Source organism: Nerophis lumbriciformis, linkage group LG31, assembly GCF_033978685.3.
Source record: "Nerophis lumbriciformis linkage group LG31, RoL_Nlum_v2.1, whole genome shotgun sequence".
Taxonomy (NCBI): Eukaryota; Metazoa; Chordata; class Actinopteri; order Syngnathiformes; family Syngnathidae; genus Nerophis; species Nerophis lumbriciformis.
This window is the reverse complement of record NC_084578.2, coordinates 6310054-6333498: the sequence shown is the minus strand read 5'-3', so window position 1 is coordinate 6333498 and position 23445 is coordinate 6310054. Positions and strand designations below refer to the sequence as shown.

The 23445-nt window shown below is 39.4% G+C and overlaps 1 protein-coding gene across 3 annotated transcripts in view; it reads left to right on the top strand.

The window, feature by feature from the left end:
- The window catches only part of spopla (speckle type BTB/POZ protein like a), a 64736-nt gene extending 41675 nt beyond the window's left edge, over positions 1-23061 (top strand). For 2 of the 3 annotated variants that reach the window (XM_061926053.2, XM_061926052.2), the window contains exons 5-12: positions 4159-4310; positions 4388-4515; positions 13015-13192; positions 13904-13959; positions 14050-14172; positions 18021-18163; positions 18283-18336; positions 21802-23060. In XM_061926053.2, coding sequence (XP_061782037.1) covers positions 4159-4310; positions 4388-4515; positions 13015-13192; positions 13904-13959; positions 14050-14172; positions 18021-18163; positions 18283-18336; positions 21802-21946 — 979 coding nt within the window. In that variant the 3' untranslated portion in view covers positions 21947-23060. Of the gene's footprint in view, positions 1-4158; positions 4311-4387; positions 4516-13014; positions 13193-13903; positions 13960-14049; positions 14173-18020; positions 18164-18282; positions 18337-21801 lie in introns of all 3 variants that reach the window. The other variant, XM_061926054.2, reaches the window with a different exon arrangement.
- The last annotated feature ends 384 nt before the right edge of the window (positions 23062-23445 follow it).

The window sequence follows — 23445 nt, the reverse complement described above, 5'->3', positions numbered from 1 at the left end:
ATTCAAAATTAACGAAAATGCTAGCATAAAACGTTAGCCCAATGACAGGAAAAGTTAGCGTACTTCTAAAACGGCACCAAGTATCGAAAGCCATATTTTTTTGTTTTAATCGGGGGGGAAAATAACAAAAATGCTGGCATAAAATGTTAAAATGCTAACCTGACAATGCTAATAAACTGTAGGAGAAGATAGCATGCTTCTAAGCTGACGTAAAGTATCAAAATCCATGATTTTAAGTTTGTACAAATAAAATCAGCAAAAATGGTAGCATAAAATGTTAGCACGCTAACATAGAATAATTTAGTATTCTTTGAGGATTGCGCCAAATCCATGATTTTTTAGGGTTAAACATTCAAAATTAACGAAAATGCTAGCATAAAACGTTAGCCCAATGACAGGAAAAGTTAGCGTACTTCTAAAACGGCACCGAGTATCGAAAGCCATATTTTTTTAGTTTTAATCGGGGGGAAAAAATAACAAAAATGCTAATCATAAAATGTTAATATGCTAACCTTACCATGCTAATAAACTGTAGGAGAAGATAGCATGCTTCTAAGCTGACGTAAAGTATCAAAATCCATGATTTTAAGTTTGTACAAATAAAATCAGCAAAAATGGTAGCATAAAATGTTAGCATGCTAATGTTACCACGCTAACATAGAATAATTTAGTATTCTTTGAGGATTGCGCCAAATCCATGATTTTTTAGGGTTAAACATTCAAAATTAACGAAAATGCTAGCATAAAACGTTAGCCCAATGACAGGAAAAGTTAGCGTGCTTCTAAAACGGCACCGAGTATCGAAAGCCATATTTTTTTAGTTTTAATCGGGGGGGAAAATAACAAAAATGCTAGCATAAAATGTTAAAATGCTAACCTGACCATGCTAATAAGCTGTAGGAGAAGATAGCATGCTTCTAAGCTGACGTAAAGTATCAAAATTCATGAAAAATGTTAGCATGCTAATGTTACCACGCTAACATATAATAATTTAGTATTCTTTAAGGATTGCGCCAAATCCATGATTTATTAGGGTTAAACATTCAAAATTAACGAAAATGCTAGCATAAAACGTTAGCCCAATGACAGGAAAAGTTAGCGTACTTCTAAAACGGCACAGAGTATCGAAAGACATATTTTTTTGTTTTAATCGGGTGAAAAAAAATAACAAAAATGCTAGCATAAAATGTTAATATGCTATCCTTACCATGCTAATAAACTGTAGGAGAAGATAGCATGCTTCTAAGCTGACGTAAAGTATCAAAATCCATGATTTTAAGTTTGTACAAATAAAATCAGCAAAAATGGTAGCATAAAATGTTAGCATGCTAATGTTACCACGCTAACATAGAATAATTTAGTATTCTTTGAGGATTGCGCCAAATCCATGATTTTTTAGGGTTAAACATTCAAAATTAACGAAAATGCTAGCATAAAACGTTAGCCCAATGACAGGAAAAGTTAGCGTGCTTCTAAAACGGCACCGAGTATGGAAAGCCATATTTTTTTAGTTTTAATCGGGGGGGAATATAACAAAAATGCTAGCATAAAATGTTAAAATGCTAACCTGACCATGCTAATAAGCTGTAGGAGAAGATAGCATGCTTCTAAGCTGACGTAAAGTATCAAAATCCATGATTTTAAGTTTGTACAAATAAAATCAGCAAAAATGTTAGCATGCTAATGTTACCACGCTAACATAGAATAATTCAGTATTCTTTGAGGATTGCGCCAAATCCATGATTTTTTTTAGGGTTAAACATTCAAAATTAACGAAAATGCTAGCATAAAACGTTAACCCGATGACAGGAAAAGTTAGCGTAACTTCTAAAACGGCACCAAGTATCGAAAGCCATATTTTTTTGTTATAATCGGGGGGAAAAATAACAAAAATGCTGGCATAAAATGTTAATATGCTAACCTTACCATGCTAATAAACTGTAGGAGAAGATAGCATGCTTCTAAGCTGACGTAAAGTATCAAAATCCATGATTTTAAGTTTGTACAAATAAAATCAGCAAAAATGTTAGCATGCTAATGTTACCACGCTAACATAGAATAATTCAGTATTCTTTGAGGATTGCGCCAAATCCACGATTTTTTTAGGGTTAAACATTCAAAATTAACGAAAATGCTAGCATAAAACGTTAGCCCAATGACAGGAAAAGTTAGCGTACTTCTAAAACGGCACCAAGTATCGAAAGCCATATTTTTTTGTTTTAATCGGGGGGGAAAATAACAAAAATGCTGGCATAAAATGTTAAAATGCTAACCTGACAATGCTAATAAACTGTAGGAGAAGATAGCATGCTTCTAAGCTGACGTAAAGTATCAAAATCCATGATTTTAAGTTTGTACAAATAAAATCAGCAAAAATGGTAGCATAAAATGTTAGCACGCTAACATAGAATAATTTAGTATTCTTTGAGGATTGCGCCAAATCCATGATTTTTTAGGGTTAAACATTCAAAATTAACGAAAATGCTAGCATAAAACGTTAGCCCAATGACAGGAAAAGTTAGCGTACTTCTAAAACGGCACCGAGTATCGAAAGCCATATTTTTTTAGTTTTAATCGGGGGGAAAAAATAACAAAAATGCTAATCATAAAATGTTAATATGCTAACCTTACCATGCTAATAAACTGTAGGAGAAGATAGCATGCTTCTAAGCTGACGTAAAGTATCAAAATCCATGATTTTAAGTTTGTACAAATAAAATCAGCAAAAATGGTAGCATAAAATGTTAGCATGCTAATGTTACCACGCTAACATAGAATAATTTAGTATTCTTTGAGGATTGCGCCAAATCCATGATTTTTTAGGGTTAAACATTCAAAATTAACGAAAATGCTAGCATAAAACGTTAGCCCAATGACAGGAAAAGTTAGCGTGCTTCTAAAACGGCACCGAGTATCGAAAGCCATATTTTTTTAGTTTTAATCGGGGGGGAAAATAACAAAAATGCTAGCATAAAATGTTAAAATGCTAACCTGACCATGCTAATAAGCTGTAGGAGAAGATAGCATGCTTCTAAGCTGACGTAAAGTATCAAAATTCATGAAAAATGTTAGCATGCTAATGTTACCACGCTAACATATAATAATTTAGTATTCTTTAAGGATTGCGCCAAATCCATGATTTATTAGGGTTAAACATTCAAAATTAACGAAAATGCTAGCATAAAACGTTAGCCCAATGACAGGAAAAGTTAGCGTACTTCTAAAACGGCACAGAGTATCGAAAGACATATTTTTTTGTTTTAATCGGGTGAAAAAAAATAACAAAAATGCTAGCATAAAATGTTAATATGCTATCCTTACCATGCTAATAAACTGTAGGAGAAGATAGCATGCTTCTAAGCTGACGTAAAGTATCAAAATCCATGATTTTAAGTTTGTACAAATAAAATCAGCAAAAATGGTAGCATAAAATGTTAGCATGCTAATGTTACCACGCTAACATAGAATAATTTAGTATTCTTTGAGGATTGCGCCAAATCCATGATTTTTTTAGGGTTAAACATTCAAAATTAACGAAAATGCTAGCATAAAACGTTAGCCCAATGACAGGAAAAGTTAGCGTACTTCTAAAACGGCACCGAGTATCGAAAATCGGGGGAAAAAATAACAAAAATGCTAGCATAAAATGTTAAAATGCTAACCTGACTATGCTAATAAACTGTAGAAGATAGCATGCTTCTAAGCTGACGCAAAGTATCAATATCCGTGATTTAAAATTTTAAACATACAAATTTAGCTAATAAAGCTAGCATAAAACTTTAGCATGCTACATTTTATGCTAGCTTTTTAGCTTTTTTTTAAAAAAATTTTTACTGCATGCGAATGGGTGCTTTTCTTAACAGCAGGCCCATAATTAGAGCTTTAGTCTTAAGAATGTCCAAAATACCTTTGTGTCTTGCTATAGGGACTGTTTTGTTGCAAAAAGTCAGATCTAAATAAAGAAATTAAAAACAAAAGCTATAATTTAAAAGCAAAAACGCCCTATACTTAGGCATCAGTGCAGCCTAACAAGGTCAGCTGGTCGTACCTGCATGGTAGTTGTCAGTGTGTCATAAGGAGAGGCTCATCCCTGAATGCTTGACACAATTGTTTGGACAAAAAGTACTTTGGCTGATCCACTCTTTGTTTACTTGACAGGTGTCTGCGAGTCAATCCAAAGGGACTTGATGACGAAAGCAAAGATTATCTGTCGTTGTATTTACTTCTTGTTAGTTGTCCAAAAAGTGAAGTCAGAGCGAAATTCAAGTTTTCTTTGTTAAATGCTAAACGAGAGGAAACTAAAGCAATGGGTAAGTGTGAGCGTGCATGGAAGAAGACGACAACTGTCCGTATATTTTTAACGGAGCATGAATTCTCTTTGTTGCAGAAAGCCAAAGAGCCTACAGGTTTGTCCAAGGCAAAGACTGGGGCTTCAAAAAGTTCATTAGGAGAGATTTTCTCCTCGATGAGGCGAATGGACTTCTTCCTGATGACAAACTTACTCTCTTTTGTGAGGTAATCAAGTTTTTTTTCTTACCCAGCACAGTGACCCTTATTCATCTGCAATTACGGTCATATGGTTTGTTACATCACATGATCACATGGGTCAGTGTTGTCAATTTAGCCATATATTTAGAGTATTCAGATTCCTCTAAACTGTCTGGACTAGTGACAAATGGCTCTTAACTAGCTGCAGGTTTTGTGGTGCCCCTGGTCCCTATCTAAGCACTTCATGTGACTCCATCTGCTTGTGACAAAAAACAGAGTCTTATCAAATTATTATTTTTTTCCTCAGTGTCAGGTTCAAACACTGATGACATTTAATAATCAGACAAGAAGCAGGTAATCATGCAGAGACAGAGTTCAATTTAGCTCGAGGAGACACGTGTTTTGGGCTTTATTTTAGTTACAGATCCAAACTACGTTCTAAAAGTGAATCCCGCGCGCCTCCTCTATTTATTTGGAAGGGCCCTATTACATCACTGAATCTGTCGCTGTGTGACTCTCATATTGCTCATAATGCCTCATTGCAGAGAGGAAAGCTTCTCCGAGATGTTATCCAATTTGCAATAATCTGTATCTATGCATGGTTCATGCACTATCTTTTGTTACTAGTCACATTCGTTAACACAATAACTTTCACAGCCCTAATCACACACAGAAAGAAGCAACAAAAAAAAGTTAATTTGTGGTTTAAAATATTTGGTTTCCTTTTCATTAGGGCTGTCAAAAGATTAAAATAGTTAATAGGGATTAATCACATTTTGTCCAAAGTTAACTCACAATTAATCGCAAATTAATCGACTAAATGGGCGCGATAACCAGGAAATAGTGGTAGCTTTGAGCTTGTCGTGTGACCCACCTGGGGAGCTTTGGGACTCGCCTTGCTAATCACTGTGCCCTTTTTCTACACTGCAAAAACTGAAATCTAAGTAAGATTGAATATCTCAAATAAGGGTGATATTTGCTTATTTTCTGACTGATAAGATACTTCTTCTCACTAAGCAGATTTTATGTTAGTGTTTTACTAGTTTTAAGGGTTTTGGTCCTAAATGTTCTCAGTAAGATATTACAGCTTGTTGCTGAGATTTGATGACCTATATTGAGTAAAACATGCTTGAAACTAGAATATCAACTGTTGCAAAGCTGTGTCATCAACACTCACAAGTATAAAACTACTTTTTTAAAGTAATAGTTTCTTACTTCATGCATGAAATAAAAAATCATGACTTTGACACAATTGTGTCTCATAATTAAAACAAAGGACAGCCAAATGGACTTTGCTGTTTTATTTTCAATGAAACAATAGAAAATACGTACTCATAGTAGTACAGTTGGCATAGTACAGTAAACTGACAGTTAATATTTAAACATTTGACATTTCAAAGAATTTTGAACAGAAATAGTTTATTCACATTCAGATAAATTCTGCAAAATTACAATAAAAAAAAATTTGGTCGGGGGCCGGGCTGTAAATAAATAAATATATATATATATATATATATATATATATATATATATATATATTCCTTGCGCACTAATTGACTGAAAGAGCACGCACTTGGCGCGATGATGTCATGTTATCGTTGGGAAAATGCAAGAAATGTAATGCCGAGCGCATATCATTATGTCAAGATAATGGCACTAGCATTTACTTAATTTAAGAATATTTTTCAACATATTGAGGAAAAACGTCTCATATTTGTTTTTTCTATCAAGAAAAGTGCACTTGTTATTAGTGAGAAAATACTTATTTTAAGGTATTTTTGGGTTCATTGAGGTTAGTTTTACCATGAATTGATTAACGTGGACCCCGACTTGAAGTTGAAAAACTTATTCGGGTGTTACCATTTAGTGGTCAATTGTACGGAATATGTACTGTACTGTGCAATCTACTAATAAAGTTTCAATCAATCAATCAAAGCTAATGTTACTTGTTTTGGGAAGTCTTGACAAGCCAAAGTTTCTTGTTCTATTGGCAGATAATTTTGCTTAGTTCGAGTAAAATGCCCCTAACTTTTTGGAATTTATTTTTTTTCTTGTTTTTGAACACTGACTTTTTGCAGTGTATGTCCTTTTCTGCTCTGTGTCAGCCCCTGCTTGTGGCTGCCACGCCGGTGCGTTACCCCGCACTTCCAATTTGGGCCGACGGTCACACACGACGTGCGCACATTAAACACACATTAAAATTAAAGCTGCAAGCAGCATTGGTCGGGCCTGCGTATTTGGCAGGTGCTAGTCCTAAGTGTCCCAATACTTTTGTCAAGTTTTAGTCCCAAGTGTCCCAATACTTTTGTCCAGTGTAAGTGTCCCAATACTTTTGTCCAGTGGTAGTCCTAAATTTCCCAATACTGTTGTCTACTTTTAGTTGTAAGTGTCCCAATACTTTTGTCAAGTTGTAGTCCCAAGTGTCCCAATACTTTTGTCCAGTTTTCGGCTTAAGTGTCCCAATACTTTTGTCCAGTGATAGTCATAAGTGTCCCAATACTTTTGTCTAGTGTACCTACCTAGTCTGCATTGTGTGGGCACGCTGGTGCATCCTGCTTTTAAGCAGCCATCTTATAAAAACAGCAGCGCAGCAGCATCAGCGCAGCGGTTCTTTGAAGGGTCATAAAATCAAAACCGGAGCAGGTATCAAAACTTTTTCGCCAACTTTTAATCAGAAGGGTTCAATCTCTCTCCTGTGTTAGTTTGAAGCTGAAACAACAAACGCGCTCAGAGGAGATAATGTTTGAAGAAAGGTGACCGGTTTTTACAAAAATTTGGTCTTGAAGGGGGAATAGCAAACTTCCTGTTGATTTTTGCTGGGGGTTGTCAATTTATGAAATGCAGTTCTAAGTGAGACCTACATAGAGGTTTTTGTTTCATGTCTCTCCGACCTTCCCAGTGGGAGTTACAGGCAGTTTTGTCATTTTTTTCTTCCGACGAGCAGTTTTTTCTGCGTTTTATTCAAAAATTGCGGTAGAGCGCAATTTTGAGATTTGGGGTTAGGTTTTTTTATTAGATCGCAATTTTTGCCAGTCCTGAAGTGTGCGTTCAGTTTGGTGAGTTTTGAGGCATGTTAAGGGGGTCAAATTACAGCTCAAAGAGGCAAAAGTGACTGTTTTTAGTCCTTTTTTGTCTTGAAGGGGGAATTGCCAACTTCCTGTTGATTTTAGCCCGAGAATGTACTATTATAAAATCTAGGTCTGAGTCAGACCTACATAGAGGTTTTTGTTTCATGTCTGTCCGACCTTCCTAGTGGGAGTTACAGGCAGTCTAGTTTGTTTTTTTCCTAGGGGGCGCTAGAGCGCAATTTTGAGTTTTGTGGTTCGGTTTTTTAAAAAAAAAGGCAATTTTCGCAGGTCCTGATGTGTGGGTCAAATATGGTGAGTTTTGAAGCATGTTAAGTGGGTCAAATTACAGTTTAATGTGGCGGCGGAAGAATAAAGAATAATAAAACCTTACAAATTCAATAGGTCCTTATGTCCCATTGCATAAGGCCTCCTTTTGGGAGTCCTTATACAATGGGCCATGCGGGCCCTAAAAATAGTGGCGAAAACAAACTAACGTTGTCTCAAAGCATACATAAGAATGACTTGTGCATGTTTTAATTATGCAAATTAGACGATGGTGTCATCAAACCCCGCCACCCACAGCCCGAGATTGCAGTCTTTTGGGAAACACTGCCGATGATTCGTGCTAACCATGTGTTTAACATGTTAGCACGTATAATGATTACGGAGGGAAGAGTCTGTTTTTGGGGCGGTGGGGTGTGAATATAATCAGTTACATTAGGCACAGGTAGCACTGCATTGTGCATCTTAAAACAAATGTTTTTTTACTTGATTTAAAAAAAATAAAAAATCTTGTTAACAAACATGAATCTTAATATTAGCAGTTTGTCTTAAGCATCATGTAATCCTGCTCCTCAAGCCTATTTTATTGAAGAAAATAATTCAGACTAAATCATATGCAGTTTGTTGGAGTGGGCGTGTGGAAGATACTTATATCACATGTGAATCTTAAACCTTTTAATTGACACTTGTGAAACCCCTACTGCTGCACAGCCATTTTTGTTGGTGTGAATAGAAGAGCCCAACACAGTTGTTTGTGAATAGCCGTCTTTGTTACACATTCTGACATCACTTCTGAATGTTACCCACTGACTCACTCACTCACCACTTGTGTGTACTTCAGTTCAGACCCGATGGAACACTTGACTCCAATTGACATCTGTGAAGTCATACACTAGATATTAGGGCGCAGGTCTTACTGTCTTTTTGTTTTTTTCTATTTCTTTGTATATGTTCTTGCTTATGCTTCTTTGTGTCATGATGAAGGTCCGCCTAATACTCCACAGTCTCTACTGCTCGCTAGTGTTATCTGAATTATTGTGTAGAAATATGGGGAAATAACTACAAAACTAGGCTTCATTCACTAAAATATAAATTACAAACTCCAAAACCAGTGAAGTTGGCACGTTGTGTAAATGGTAAATAAAAACAGAATACAGTGTTTAGCAAATCCTTTTCAACTTATTTTGAATTGAATAGACTGCAGAGACAAGATATTTAACGTTCAAACTGGAAAATTTTATATTTGTAAATATTAGCTCATTTGGAATTTGATACCTGCAACATGTTTGAAAAAAGCTGACACAAGTGGCAAAAAAGACTGAAAAAGTTGAGGAATGCTCATCAAACACTTATTTGGAACATCCCACAGGTGAACAGGCTAATTGGGAACAGGTGGGTGTCATGATTGGGTAAAAAAAAGCAGCTTCCATAAAATGCTCAGTCATTCACAAACAAGGATGGGGCGAGGGTCACCACTTTGTGAACAAATGCGTGAGCAAATTGTCCAACAGTTTCTCAACGAGCTATTGCAAGGAATTTAGGGATTTCACCATCTACGGTCTGTAATATCATCAAAAGGTTCAGAGAATCTGGAGAAATCACTGCACGTAAGCGATGATATTACAGACCTTCGATCCCTCAGATGGTGCTGCATCAAAAAGCGACATCAGTGTGTAAAGGATATCACCACATGGGCTCAGGAACACTTCAGAAAACCACTGTCAGTAACTACAGTTGGTCGCTACATCTGTAAGTGCAAGTTAAAACTCTACTATGCAAAGTGAAAGCCATTTATCAACAACACCCAGAAACGCCGCCGGCTTCGCTGGGCCCGAGCTCATCTAAGATTGACCGATGCAAAGTGGAAAAGTGTTCTGTGGTCTGACGAGTCCACATTTCCAATTGTTTTTGGAAACTCTGGACGTGGTGTCCTCCGGACCAAAGAGGAAAAGAACCATCTGGATTGTTATAGGCGCAAAGTTGCAGTCTATTCAATTGAATATAAGTTGAAAAGGATTTGCAAATCATTGTATTCTGTTTTTATTTACGGATTACACAACATGCCAACTTCACTGGTTTTGGCGTTTGTAGAATAATAAATACTGTTGGTATTAAGTTCTGTAATGACTGTAATACATTGTTATGGACTGGGTTGCATCAGAAGATATTTGACATACACACGCTAAGAAAGTAAGAAAAAAAAGGAACAAGGAGGTTGCAGAAGAATTCCATTTGTGGTTGCCATATTGCTTATGTATTTGCTTTTCTAATGTACAGGCTTTTGGTACTTTTATAAAAGTGGAGGACATGTAGTGTATGAACCTATTTTTCCTTGTGGAGTAATACTGTCTAGTGCCTGTGAAGCACCGTGTGCGCTGTGATATATAAATGGTAGAGATGTCGGATAATGGCTTTTTTGCCGATATTCGATATTGTCCAACTCTTAATTACCCATTCCGATATCAACCGATACCTATATATACAGTCGTGGAATTAACACATTATTATGCCTAATTTTGTTGTGATGCCCCGCTGGATGCATAAAACAATGTAACAAGGTTTTCCAAAATAAATCAACTCAAGTTATGGAAAAAAATGCCAACATGGCACTGCCATATTTATTATTGAAGTCACAAAGTGCATTATTTTTTTTAACATGCCTCAAAACAGTAGCTTGGAATTTGGGATATGCTCTCCCTGAGAGAGCATGAGGAGGTTGAGGTGGGCGGGGTTGAGGTGGGATGGGGGGGGCTAGCGTGGGGCGTATATTGTAGCGTCCCGGAAGAGTTAGTGCTGCAAGGGGTTCTGGGTATTTGTTCTGTTGTGTTTATGTTGTGTTACGGTGCGGATGTTCTCCCGAAATGTGTTTGTCATTCTTGTTTGGTGTGGGTTTCACAGTGTGGTGCATGTTTGTAACAGTGTTAAAGTTGTTTATACGCCTACCCTCAGTGTGACCTGTATGGCTGTTGACCAAGTATGCTTGGCATTCACTTGTGTGTGTGAAAAGCTCTGTACTTCCCCCTGCGTCCGCGTACAATGCGGCGTTTTAAAAAGTCATACATTTTACTTTTAGAAACCGATACCGATAATTTTGAAACCGATACCGATAATTTCCGATATTACATTTTAAAGCATTTATTGGCCGATAATATCGGCAGTCCGATATTATCGGACATGCCTAATAAATGGCACTGTATTCAATATGGCTGTGCTCTAAACTGTGCTGAAGCTAAGCTGGAGTCTGTTGTCATTCGAGAAGTTGTAAGAACACACAACTGTTCAAACTCAGTGTTTCCAAAGTACGAAGAAGACAAACCTTATTAAAAAAATGAGAATCTTTTTCATCTCATAATGTGAACCATAAATTACTCAACTATTTATTTGAGTACTTTTTTATTTATGTTTGAATAAGTTATTTACTTATTTGTGTATTTATGTATGTATTCACTGTTGTGTTACAGAATAAGTACCGTATGTTAGATCCACTATGGACTGGACTCACACTATTATGTTAGATCCACTATGGACTGGACTCTCACACTATTATGTTAGATCCACTATGGACTGGACTCTCACTATTATGTTAGATCCACTCTGGACTGGACTCTCACACTATTATGTTAGATCCACTATGGACTGGACTCTCACACTATTATGTTAGATCCACTCTGGACTGGACTCTCACACTATTATGTTCGAACCACTCTGGACTGGACTCGCACACTATTATGTTAGATCCACTCTGGACTGGACTCTCACACTATTATGTTAGATCCACTCTGGACTGGACTCTCACACTAATATGCTAGATCCACTATGGACTGGACTCTCACACTATTATGTTAGATCCACTATGGACTGGACTCTCACACTATTATGTTAGATCCACTATGGACTGGACTCACACTATTATGTTAGATCCACTATGGACTGGACTCTCACACTATTATGTTAGATCCACTATGGACTGGACTCTCACTATTATGTTAGATCCACTCTGGACTGGACTCTCACACTATTATGTTAGATCCACTATGGACTGGACTCTCACACTATTATGTTAGATCCACTCTGGACTGGACTCTCACACTATTATGTTCGAACCACTCTGGACTGGACTTGCACACTATTATGTTAGATCCACTCTGGACTGGACTCTCACACTATTACCGGTATGTTAGATCCACTCTGGACTGGACTCTCACACTAATATGCTAGATCCACTATGGACTGGACTCTCACACTGTTATGTTAGATCCACTATGGACTGGACTCTCACACTATTATGTTAGATCCACTCTGGACTGGACTCTCACACTATTATGTTAGATCCACTCTGGACTGGACTCTCACACTATTATGTTAGATCCACTATGGACTGGACTCTCACACTATTATGTTAGATCCACTATGGACTGGACTCTCACACTATTATGTTAGATCCACTCTGGACTGGATTCTCACACTATGTTAGATCCACTATGGACTGGACTCTCACACTATTATGTTAGATCCACTATGGACTGGACTCTCACACTATTATGTTAGATCCACTATGGACTGGACTCTCACTATTATGTTAGATCCACTATGGACTGGACTCTCACACTATTATGTTAGATCCACTATGGACTGGACTCTCACACTATTATGTTAAATCCACTATGGACTGGACTCTCACACTATAATGTTAGATCCACTATGGACTGGACTCTCACACTATTACCGTAATAACAAACGTGTTGGAAATTTCTATGATACAAAAAGGGGTAGGAACTTTTCCTTTTAGGGCCTGCTGTAATGAGAAAGTGTAAATATGTGATGTATCATATTCATCATCATCATTTTTTTTTATTCCTTTCATGAAAATGCATATATACAAGCCACGTACAGTTGACACTTTCATTGTTTTTTGTTTCTAATACATTTCCATGATCAGAAAGGAGCAGATGGAAGAATACTATTCTTATATTTATCTGCCCCCTTTTTAACACAAATTATTTTAGATGACTTTATCACTGTTCCCTCCACCAACACAATACAATATTGTAATTGTATCCATACTATACCATAACCACATACCTTTCTCAAGGAATAATACAAAAACATGTTGCTGCTTTTTTTCCGTGCTAATGAATTGATTATAACAAATATGATATGTTGTGTCTTTGAACAGGTAAGTGTTGTCCAGGACTCTGTGAACATTTCTGGCCAGTCCAACATGAACATGCTAAAGGTACCAGAGTGTCAGCTGTCTGATGACCTGGGGAACCTCTGGGAGTGTTCACGCTTCACAGACTGCAGCCTGTATGTGGGAGGGCAGGAGTTCAAAGCCCACAAATCCATCCTGGCAGGTAAGAAAGGACTTCAGCACTTTGCAATGCGTGTGCTCTCTTAACACTGCTCGAACTTATCTTCTGTCTGATGTCGAAGTTACCGAGAGGGATGTTTGACAAACCTATTCCACCTTTCAGTCTGGCAAAGATCGTGCTTGATTAAATAGCTTTTTTCATGCCAGATTTTCGGCATTGCCCACACTCAATGCTAATGAATTTGGGCAGCGTCATTTATCCTGTTTCCTAAATGCTTGTCTGAGAGCATTTAGCAAACACCCATGACAGAGAAGTGCTGAAAATGGCCTTTGTAGGACATGTCATGCTTCTTCTTAATGGCCTCTCTCGCAGAGCCGTAAGCACCTTGAAAGGCTACCAAGGGTCTGTACTCCTGGCTGGATTTGAAGCAGCCTGGTTCTGCAATGGCTGCTAATCCGTCTGATGAGCACTGCTTGGCCCTGCTTGACCTAAATGGCTCTCGGATCCAGGAGACTGAAAGCCTAGCTGTCTTTTCCAGCTTGTGTCCATTCGACATGGTGGCAGCAGCTGCTGTGGTCAGATGGGAAAAGTTGTCGACGTTGCACTAACAGTCATTTAAACATTGACAACATACTGCCACTGTTCCTTTTTCTCTTTTCAGTTTAAGGCACATGTACCCCATATAAAAGCTTCTTTTTTTTAAATGCTTGTCATTGGCTGCTGTTGCATTTATCACTGTTGTATCTTTGACAGCAAGGTCACCAGTCTTCAATGCCATGTTTGAGCATGAAATGGAAGAAAGTAAAAAGGTACAAATCCACTCATTGCTTCATAGTTAAATGTCTCGTTCATTGGCATTTAAAAAATAAAATTGCATTTCCCCCCACTTACCCACCCAGAATCGTGTAGATATAAGTGACGTGGACCCAGACGTCTTCAAGGAAATGATGGGCTTCATATACACGGGGAAGGCCCCGAACCTGGAGAAGATGGCAGACAACCTTCTGGCAGCTGCAGACAAAGTACCATTTTTTTTCTTACGTCATTTGTCCGTATGTTGAATTGTTGGTTTACTAATTGCATTACCTGACGTTTTCAGCGCGTATATAAAAGTGCAGGTATTATTCTCAGTACAGCCATGTTTTAACTGTCTTGTTAGTTCAATGTATGCAGGCCAGCCTGGGCCAAAAACTAATTCTGGATATTATATTGACCTACAAATTATTACTGATAAACAGTGATAGGTTAGTTACTGAAAACCAGTAACTAGTTACAGTTACTAGTTACTTTATTTCAAAAGTAACTCACTTACTAACTCAGTTACTTACCGTATTTTCCGCACCATAAGGCGCCCTGGGTTATAAGCCGCGCCTTCAATGAACGGCATATTTCAAAACTTTGTCCACCTATAAGCCGCCCGGTGTTGTAAGCCGCATCTAACTGCGCTAAAGGAATGTCAAAAAAACAGTCAGATAGGTCAGTCAAACTTTAATAATATATTAAAAACCAGCGTTCTAACAACTCTGTTCACTCCCAAAATGTACGCAAATGTGCAATCACAAACATACGTATATCAACATGGACAGAGCTGCGTGAAAAAAGCCACCCGGCCTCTTCGCGTAAACTTAAACTTACCTTAACCACTCGCTCATCTTTTCTTCATCCATCCCTTCGAGTTAGCTTTTATGATGACGCCGGCTGGAAAGGTCTCTTTTGGCAAGGTCTTCCTTTTGAATATCACCATGGGTGGAAGTTTCTGGCCATTAGCATGGCAAGCTAGAACCACAGTGAAGGATGACTTCTCATTCCCTGTGGTGCGAATATTCACCGTACGTGCTCCCGTTGTATCCACAGTGCGGTTCACAGGAATATCAGTTGCTGTGAAATAGTAATCCGTGTGCGGATGGAGAGATTGCGTCTTTTCATGAACCGGATCCCTGTCGTTTAGTAGGAGCCATTTTGTGGTCTTTACAGATGTAAACACACAAAGGAAATGAAACGTACGGTATATCCGCGAGCTTTTTCTTCTTCTACGCGGGCGGGTGGTTGCTTACAGTAGAAGAAGAAGCGCTTCCTGTTCTATGGGGGCGGGTGCTTACCTTGGCGGTTGCTTGCGTAGAAGAAGAAGCGCTTCCTGTTCTACCGGGAAAAAAGATGGCGGCTGTTTACCGTAGTTACGAGACCGAAACTTTATGAAAATGAATCTTAATATTTATCCATATATAAAGCGCACCGGGTTATAAGGCGCACTGTCAGCTTTTGAGAAAATGTGTGGTTTTTAGGTGCGCCTTATAGTGCGGAAAATACGGTAATACAATCTGTTGATCAACTTGACATGCATTTGCACCACTGAACTCTGCTAAGCAATGTGGTCTACATACAACACACAAAGACAAAGATATGTTTCAAAGGGCCAATTTATTTCAGGCCAGAACAAATTGACAAAACTATTTTAAATAGCTGCAACATAACATACATAAGTAACAAACCGCATAATAACAACACAGCTGTAAAGCTTGCTTCACCCAAGGAAGGGACACATGACATACACAAAGCCTAACCAGGCATTTTTTTCTCTCAAGGAATTGTGAAATAAAATAATGTCTTCATGAGCTCAACACTGTACTGAAACCCAGAACACTCTACGCATTTCCCCACTTTTAGTTTAGAGAAAAGGAAAGATTGGCCTGGCCCACTAGGATCCCTCTTTATGTTTGTGAACTTTATAGGCTATACATTTAGAGTGTTGTGATAATCAAACACTCTAGAAGTCTAAAATGAAAGAGTATATAAGAGAATTGACAGAGTGTGTGTACCTTCATTGCTGAATGATGAGCAGAGGCAGAGTTTGGAGTGTTTTCTTTAGCTTGCTTTCCATGTTTGTACTCACTGTCCAATGTGTCCCGGAACTTGGAAAATGTTTTCGTGCCATTTGACACCCAGTATCATGCTAATTAGCTGCCTGAAAGCGGGTGACTCCACTGTAGAAATAGCCTGCATGTCTTCTAGCACATACGCATCTATGGCTCTATCAATGTTGTCCTGGCTAGCAGTCCCTCTGTTAAAATCCTTAAGTGGTGGAGGAGGTGGAGGTTAAAATCCTTAAGTGGTGGTAGAGGTGAAGTGGCATCGGAGTCCGTCTCTTTCTTTACTAGCTTCGTCGAAGCATGTTGCTTTTGTAGATGTTTCAGCAGATTTGAATTGCTGTTTTGGGCAGTAGATGGGATCTTTGATTCAAGAAACAACTTACATTTAACTAAAATGTTCTTTTCTTTGTGCTCAACAAAAGATAAGTAGTGAGAATATCTCCATGTTAAGAAACTCGACTTCAGCTCCGCCATGTCTTGTTAGTAAACACAGAAACGCCCCCCCCCCCCCCCCCCCACACACACACACACACACCCAGACACAGAGAGCGCGCCTCTCTCTTCTCTTCCGTGTGATACAGAAAGATTCAGACGGACGACAATAAAATACACTCAGATCTTCTCAGTTTCTAGCCGATACTACATAAAAAAATAACGCAGTAACGCATCATGTAGTAATGGTAACTGAGTTACTGAATATAAAAAAATAACGCGTTAGACTACTAGTTACCGCCGAAACTAACTTTGTAATGCGTTAGTCCCAACACTGCCGATAAATGATATTGTCAACGTTATTTTGAGACCAAATTCACCACAGATGTCATGATAAAACATAATGATTTTAAATGCAATAAACTTGTGTTTCTCATGTATTTTAACAGTGTAATTGGAATGTTATCTGTCAATATCCAAGTTAGATAAAAAATATTAAATAAAATGTACTCTGCTAGCAAAATTTTGCACTCAAATAAAAATCACAACCAAAGCAATAAAGTAGGTTATGTCACTGGTAAAGTGGGTGTTTGGGACCCTCAAATATACACAACCAAAACAATAAATAAAATAGCTAAATAAAGTTATTGTAACCAAAATGATCACGATTATAATTATCGAGCGGTTGGAGTTCTTTGGTTAATCCACCCGGAATGACGGCGAGTGTTGTATTTGTGTGCTTCACTTGTTTTTTGACACCATCTGTGATGTAAGTTTAAATTCTGCGTTATACGCGTGTCGCTTAGTAGGAGCCATTTTGTGGTCTTTACAGATGTAAACACACAAAGGAAATGAAACGTAATACCCGCGCGCTTCTTCTTCTACGGGGGCGGGTGGTTGCTTACCGTAGAAGAAGAAGCTCTTCCTCTTCTACGGGGGCGGGTGCTTACCTTGGCAGTTGCTTACCATAGAAGAAGAAGCGCTTCCTCTTCTACGGGGAAAAAAGATGGCGGCTGTTTACCGTAGTTGCGAGACCGAAACTTTATGAAAATAAATATTTATATTAATCCATATATAAGGCGCACCGGGTTATAAGCCGCACTGTCAGCTTTTGTGAAAATTTGTGGGTTTTAGGTGCGGCTTATAGTGCGGAAAATACGGTACTGTGAATTAAATAAATGATTATTTGAGGCAAAGAAGAAAATCCTCCACTATTTTTTGTAATCAAGGTGCTTGAATTGCTTAACTTGTTTCACCTCTAGATTCCACTACATTAGGGCTGATTATTTAGCGGTTGTTTGTTGTTGTGGTCTCAGGAAGAGTTGTTTCACTCACTCGGCCGGTTGATCGTTTTAAGATACTGGAATAGGATTTTGTTGCGACAAGCTCTAAACAAACTTTGCAGCGTGCTGTCACTTATTCCACCAGACCGCTTCCAAACCCACCCATGACGTTACTCCCGAGGTGGGACCGAACTTGCCGCTCTCATTCGTGTTGTTGCCTGACAAAACCCATCCCGCCGCCGACCATGTTTGCGTTCCGTTGCTAAGTGCTGCTCTTTGTGCTTCCAGTACGCTCTGGAGCGTTTAAAAGTCATGTGTGAAGAGGCCTTGTGCAACAGCCTCTCAGTGGAGAATGTGGCAGACACCCTCATCCTAGCAGACTTGCACAGCGCCGAGCAGCTCAAAGCACAAGCCATAGATTTTATCAACAGGCAAGTATCTCTGGGAAGGAGGAGGAGGAGGAGGGGAAAAAAAACCTCCAGTGATGAATTTCTGCTGCCATTTCTGTTTACCATCCCTGAATGCTTACCTTTTTATCTCCTTGCCATAGGTGCAGTGTCCTCAGACAGCTGGGCTGTAAAGATGGAAAGAACTGGAATAGCAAGTATGTAATTAGCTGATATATGTGACACAAGATTAATAACACTCTCTTATCTCGTCCCCGAGCAGATGCATTAGAATTCATTGTTTTAGCCCGGGCAGACGGCGCACCATTTGCCTTTTCACTTTGAAGCGTCGTATCGTCCAATCCGAGTTATTAATAGACTCGTACCTGCAGCAACCCTGCAAACGGAGCCTTAGCTAAGTTTGTTCTTCTCAGAATTGTTCTTGGACACCTTGAAACGATGCAATCTCATAAGGAGGGGTGTGAATCTCTGGGCACCTAACGATTCCATCTGATTCCTGGGGGGGAGGATTCAATTCAGAATCAATTCTCCAGTCAGATTCTTGATATATTTTTGGGGATAATTAATATAATGAAACTTCTTCCCCGCGACCCCAAAAGAGATAAGCGGTAGAAAATGGATGGATGGAACTTCACCTTTATCGTTAGTTTTTAAGCCAAAATGCGTCCATTCTCCCTTTTCTGTCTACACACTGCATACTTGCCAACCCTCCCGAAGTTTCCGGGAGACTCCCGAAATTCAGCGCCTCACCCGAAAACCTCCCGGGACAAATATTCTCCCGAAAATCTCCCGATTTTCAGCCGGAGCTGGAGGCCACGCCCCCTCCAGCTCCATGCGGACCTGAGTGAGGACAGACTTTTTTCACGACGGGAGGACAACAGGGTGACAAGAACTAAATCATCCAGACTAAAGATACATTGTATTATTATGTTTATCTTACCTAAAAATAAATATATTTATTAATTTAAAAAAAACAACTAAATAAATGTTTACTATATTTTGCTAAAAACATCAACATTAATTGTATTTTTATTTTTATTTTTTCTGGCTCCTTATTACATCAAGCCATAGAATTATACCGGTACATTAAAATAAACATATTTGAAATAATTAATTTTAAATTTTCATAATAATTCATTTAAAATGACCATATTTAATTATTAAAATAATTGTTTATCAAAAACTTTAGCATTTTATGTATTACATTTTGAAGCTCTCAGAAGCCAAGTTATGTTATATTCATGTTATATTTATGCAAGTTGGAAGTATCAATGATCTAAACACAGTTTTGTTTGCATATTTTCAGGATGTAGATATATATATATATATGTATGAAATACTTGACTTGGTGAATTTTAGCTGTCAATATACTCCTCCCCTCTTAACCACGCCCCCAACCCCCACCCCCCACCTCCCGAAATCGGAGGTCTCAAGGTTGGCAAGTATGACACACTGTGTCTGCTTGCAAGTACTCCATGTGTGTGTACGCTGCCAAACATGCTCCTCTACTCTTAAAACCAGCACAGACACAACGTGACGACGTGGGGAGTAGGGGGGACCGGTACTTTTTAGAGGCGGTATAGTACCGAAAATGATTCATTAGTATCGCGGTTCTATACTTGTACCGGTATACCGTACAACTTAGAGTTGTCCGACAATGGCTTTTTTGCCGATATCCGATATTACGATATTGTCCAACTCTTTAATTACCGATTCCGATATCAACCGATACCGATATATACAGTCGTGGAATTAACACATTATTATGCCTAATTTTGTTGTGATGCCCCGCTGGATGCATTAAACAATGTAACAAGGTTTTCCAAAATAAATCAACTCAAGTTATGGAAAAAAATGCCAACATGGCACTGCCATATTTACTATTGAAGTCACAAAGTGCATTATGTTTTTTAACATGCCTTAAAACAGCAGCTTGGAAATTGGATGAGGAGGTTGAGGTGCAGGGGGGCATGGCTTAGCGGGTTGTGTATATTGTAGCGTCCCGGAAGAGTTAGTGCTGCAAGGGGCTCTGGGTATTTGTTCTGTTGTGTTACGGTGCGGATGTTCTCCCGAAATGTTTGTCATTCTTGTTTAGTGTGGGTTCACAGTGTGGCGCATATTTGTAACAGTGTTAAAGTTGTTTATACGGCCACCCTCAGTGTGACCTGTATGGCTGTTGACCAAGAATGCATGGCATTCACTTGTGTGTGTGTGAAAAGCTGTAGATATTACCGTATTTTCCGCACCATAAGCCGCCCTGGGTTATAAGCCGCGCCTTCAATGAACGGCATATTTCAAAACTTTGTCCACCTATAAGCCGCCCCGTGTTATAAGCCGCATCTAACTGCGCTAAAGGAATGTCAAAAAAACAGTCGGATAGGTCAGTCAAACTTTAATAATATATTAAAAACCAGCGTGATGTGGGCGCGCATGGAGTCGTATATCAACATGGACGGAGCTGCGTGAAAAAAGCCACCCGGCCTCTTCGCGTAAACTTACCTTAACCACTCGCTCATCTTTTCTTCATCCATCCATCCCTTCGAGTTAGCTTTTATGATGACGCCGGCTGGAAAGGTCTCTTTTGGCAAGGTCTTCCTTTTGAATATCACCATGGGTGGAAGTTTCTGGCCATTAGCATGGCAAGCTAGAACCACAGTGAAGGATGACTTCTCATTCCCTGTGGTGCGAATATTCACCGTACGTGCTCCCGTTGTATCCACAGTGCGGTTCACAGGAATATCAAAAGTCAGTGGAACCTCGTCCATGTTGATAATGTTCTCTGGCCGGATCTTTTTTTCAGCTATCTTGTTTTTACAATATGCACGGAAAGTAGCCAGCTTTTCTTGAAAGTCTTTAGGCAGTTGCTGTGAAATAGTAGTCCGTGTGCGGATGGAGAGATTGCGTCTTTTCATGAACCGGAAACCTGTCGCTTAGTAGGAGCCATTTTGTGGTCTTTACAGATGTAAACACACAAAGGAAATGAAACGTAATATCCGCGCGCTTCTTCTTCTTCTTCTACGCGGGCGGGTGGTTGCTTACAGTAGAAGAAGAAGCGCTTCCTGTTCTATGGGGGCGGGTGCTTACCTTGGCGGTTGCTTGCGTAGAAGAAGAAGCACTTCCTCTTCTACGGGGAAAAAAGATGGCGGCTGTTTACCGTAGTTGCGAGACCGAAACTTTATGAAAATGAATCTTAATATTAATCCATATATAAAGCGCACCGGGTTACAAGCCGCACTGTCAGCTTTTGAGTAAATTTGTGGTTTTTAGGTGCGGCTAATAGTGCGGAAAATACGGTATGTGACTGGGCCGGCACGCAAAGGCAGTGGCTTTAAGGTTTATTGGCGCTCTGTACTTCTCCCTATGTCCGTGTACACAGCTGCGTTTTAAAAAGCCATAAATTTTACTTTTTGAAACCGATACTGATAATTTTGAAACTGATACTGATAATTTCCGATATTACATTTTAAAGCATTTATCAGCCGATAATATTGGCAGTACGATATTATTAGACATCTCTAGTACAACATAGTCAAGTTTTCAAATGAATAAAGAATTGTCTTATTAATAGTGATTTCATTATAAATCCCAAATAATCGTCCAGCCCTGATGTTTGTTGATTTCTAATGTCTGTGGATGACCCTGGTTGTGTTTTGTGCCTGCAGCCACGCTACAGACATCATGGAGACCGCAGGCTGGAAGTCGATGATCCAGTCGCACCCTCACTTGGTCGCCGAGGCGTTCCGCGCCCTGGCGTCGGCCCAGTGCCCGCCCTTCGGTCCTCCCAGGAAGCGCCTAAAACAGTCGTGACGCCGCGGGAGTCCGTGTCTGTGCAAAGGAAGGACTAGTGAGGATGCCACTCTTTTATTTCCACCAAAACTGAACACACTTGAAGACGGAAGAGTGGGCCTTCCTCACCAGGGACGTGGGAAGGCCGGCACAATGGACTTCGGGGGACAACACAAACAAACCGACCGTCTTGCTTTGCTGCCCCGGCTGTCTGCTGTTCAGGGTGGGTAGCTACTGTTATTTCCTGTCATTCTTCAAAGAAAATGGCCTTAATATATCTGCCATTGCTCTGGAATCGCTCCGGAGTGGTTTTGTCTATTTTACTCTGTGCCTGCCTTGTCACAAAGACCAGGCCTCCTCCAGGTTGCACTAGTTCCCGTCATAGCGGAGTTCCATAGGAACGTAACAGAGGTTGAACTAAATGGGAAATATTATATATTTGTAATGTTTAGCCCGTTTTGTGACCAGATGTTAAAGAGCATGAGCACTTTCAGTGCAAGGTCAGTTCTTAACACTTTTTAAAAAGATGCGTATGCCCCATATTGATGGCACCATTTCTATGTAAATGACAGCTGACCAGTGGACGAGGACGCCGCGTTGCGTCCGTGCGGGGACAAATAGTACATCACAATTAAGGAAACGTCAATACTGGTCTTTGGACCTAAGAGGCCCGGCTCACATCTTTAAGACATTCGAATCAAGTCAGCACACCATCAAGAGTTTCAATTCAAGACCTTTAATATTGCCAAGCTGCAAATATATATTCTCATCATATTGTGGAACGACTAATGCATGGTCATGTTATTGTCACAGAAAGTGTCCAAATGGCGACCTTTTTTTTTTCCTACTTAACAAAGTACTCGCTGACGTTGGTGCCGAATGGAAAAGAGTCGCTGTACAAAAACACAAAAGGAGGTCTAACGTGCTCGGGAACTTTGTAGGATGCTGAGCATCACTTCTGCCGGCAATGTCATTCTTTGTTCTGAATGAGTCCCGTTTATTCCGTGCGTCTTGTATGTAGCGTGACGTAAGGAGAATTTGTAAAATAGAAGGGGGGGAAGGGGGGGGTCCTTCTGTGTCGTCGACATGTTGAAATGTTCGGAAGTTGTCTGCAGGAATGGTTGTGTAAAGCAATTAAAACATTTTCCAGCACTCTAGTCTTGTTTTTGTTTTTTTCGGCATTTCAATTTGAAGGGTTCATTTTTTTTTTCTTCGGTTTGAAACAGAGGGCGGGTTGTCTTGAGTTATACCTTGATGCCTTAAAGGGGAACTGCACTTTTTGGGGAATTTTGCCTATCATTTATGTAGGACTAGGGATGTCCCGATCCGATATTTGGATCGGATCGGCTGCCGATATTTGCCAAAAATTGCGTATCTGCAAGGCATGGGAAAATGCCGATCCAGATCCAGTTTAAAAAAAAAAACTCCGGTCCGTGTTTTCCAACGCACCTATTTAAATAATACATTCCACTTTTCTGCTGCTCCGTAATTTCCGTTCCGCATTTTCCAGCACACCTTCA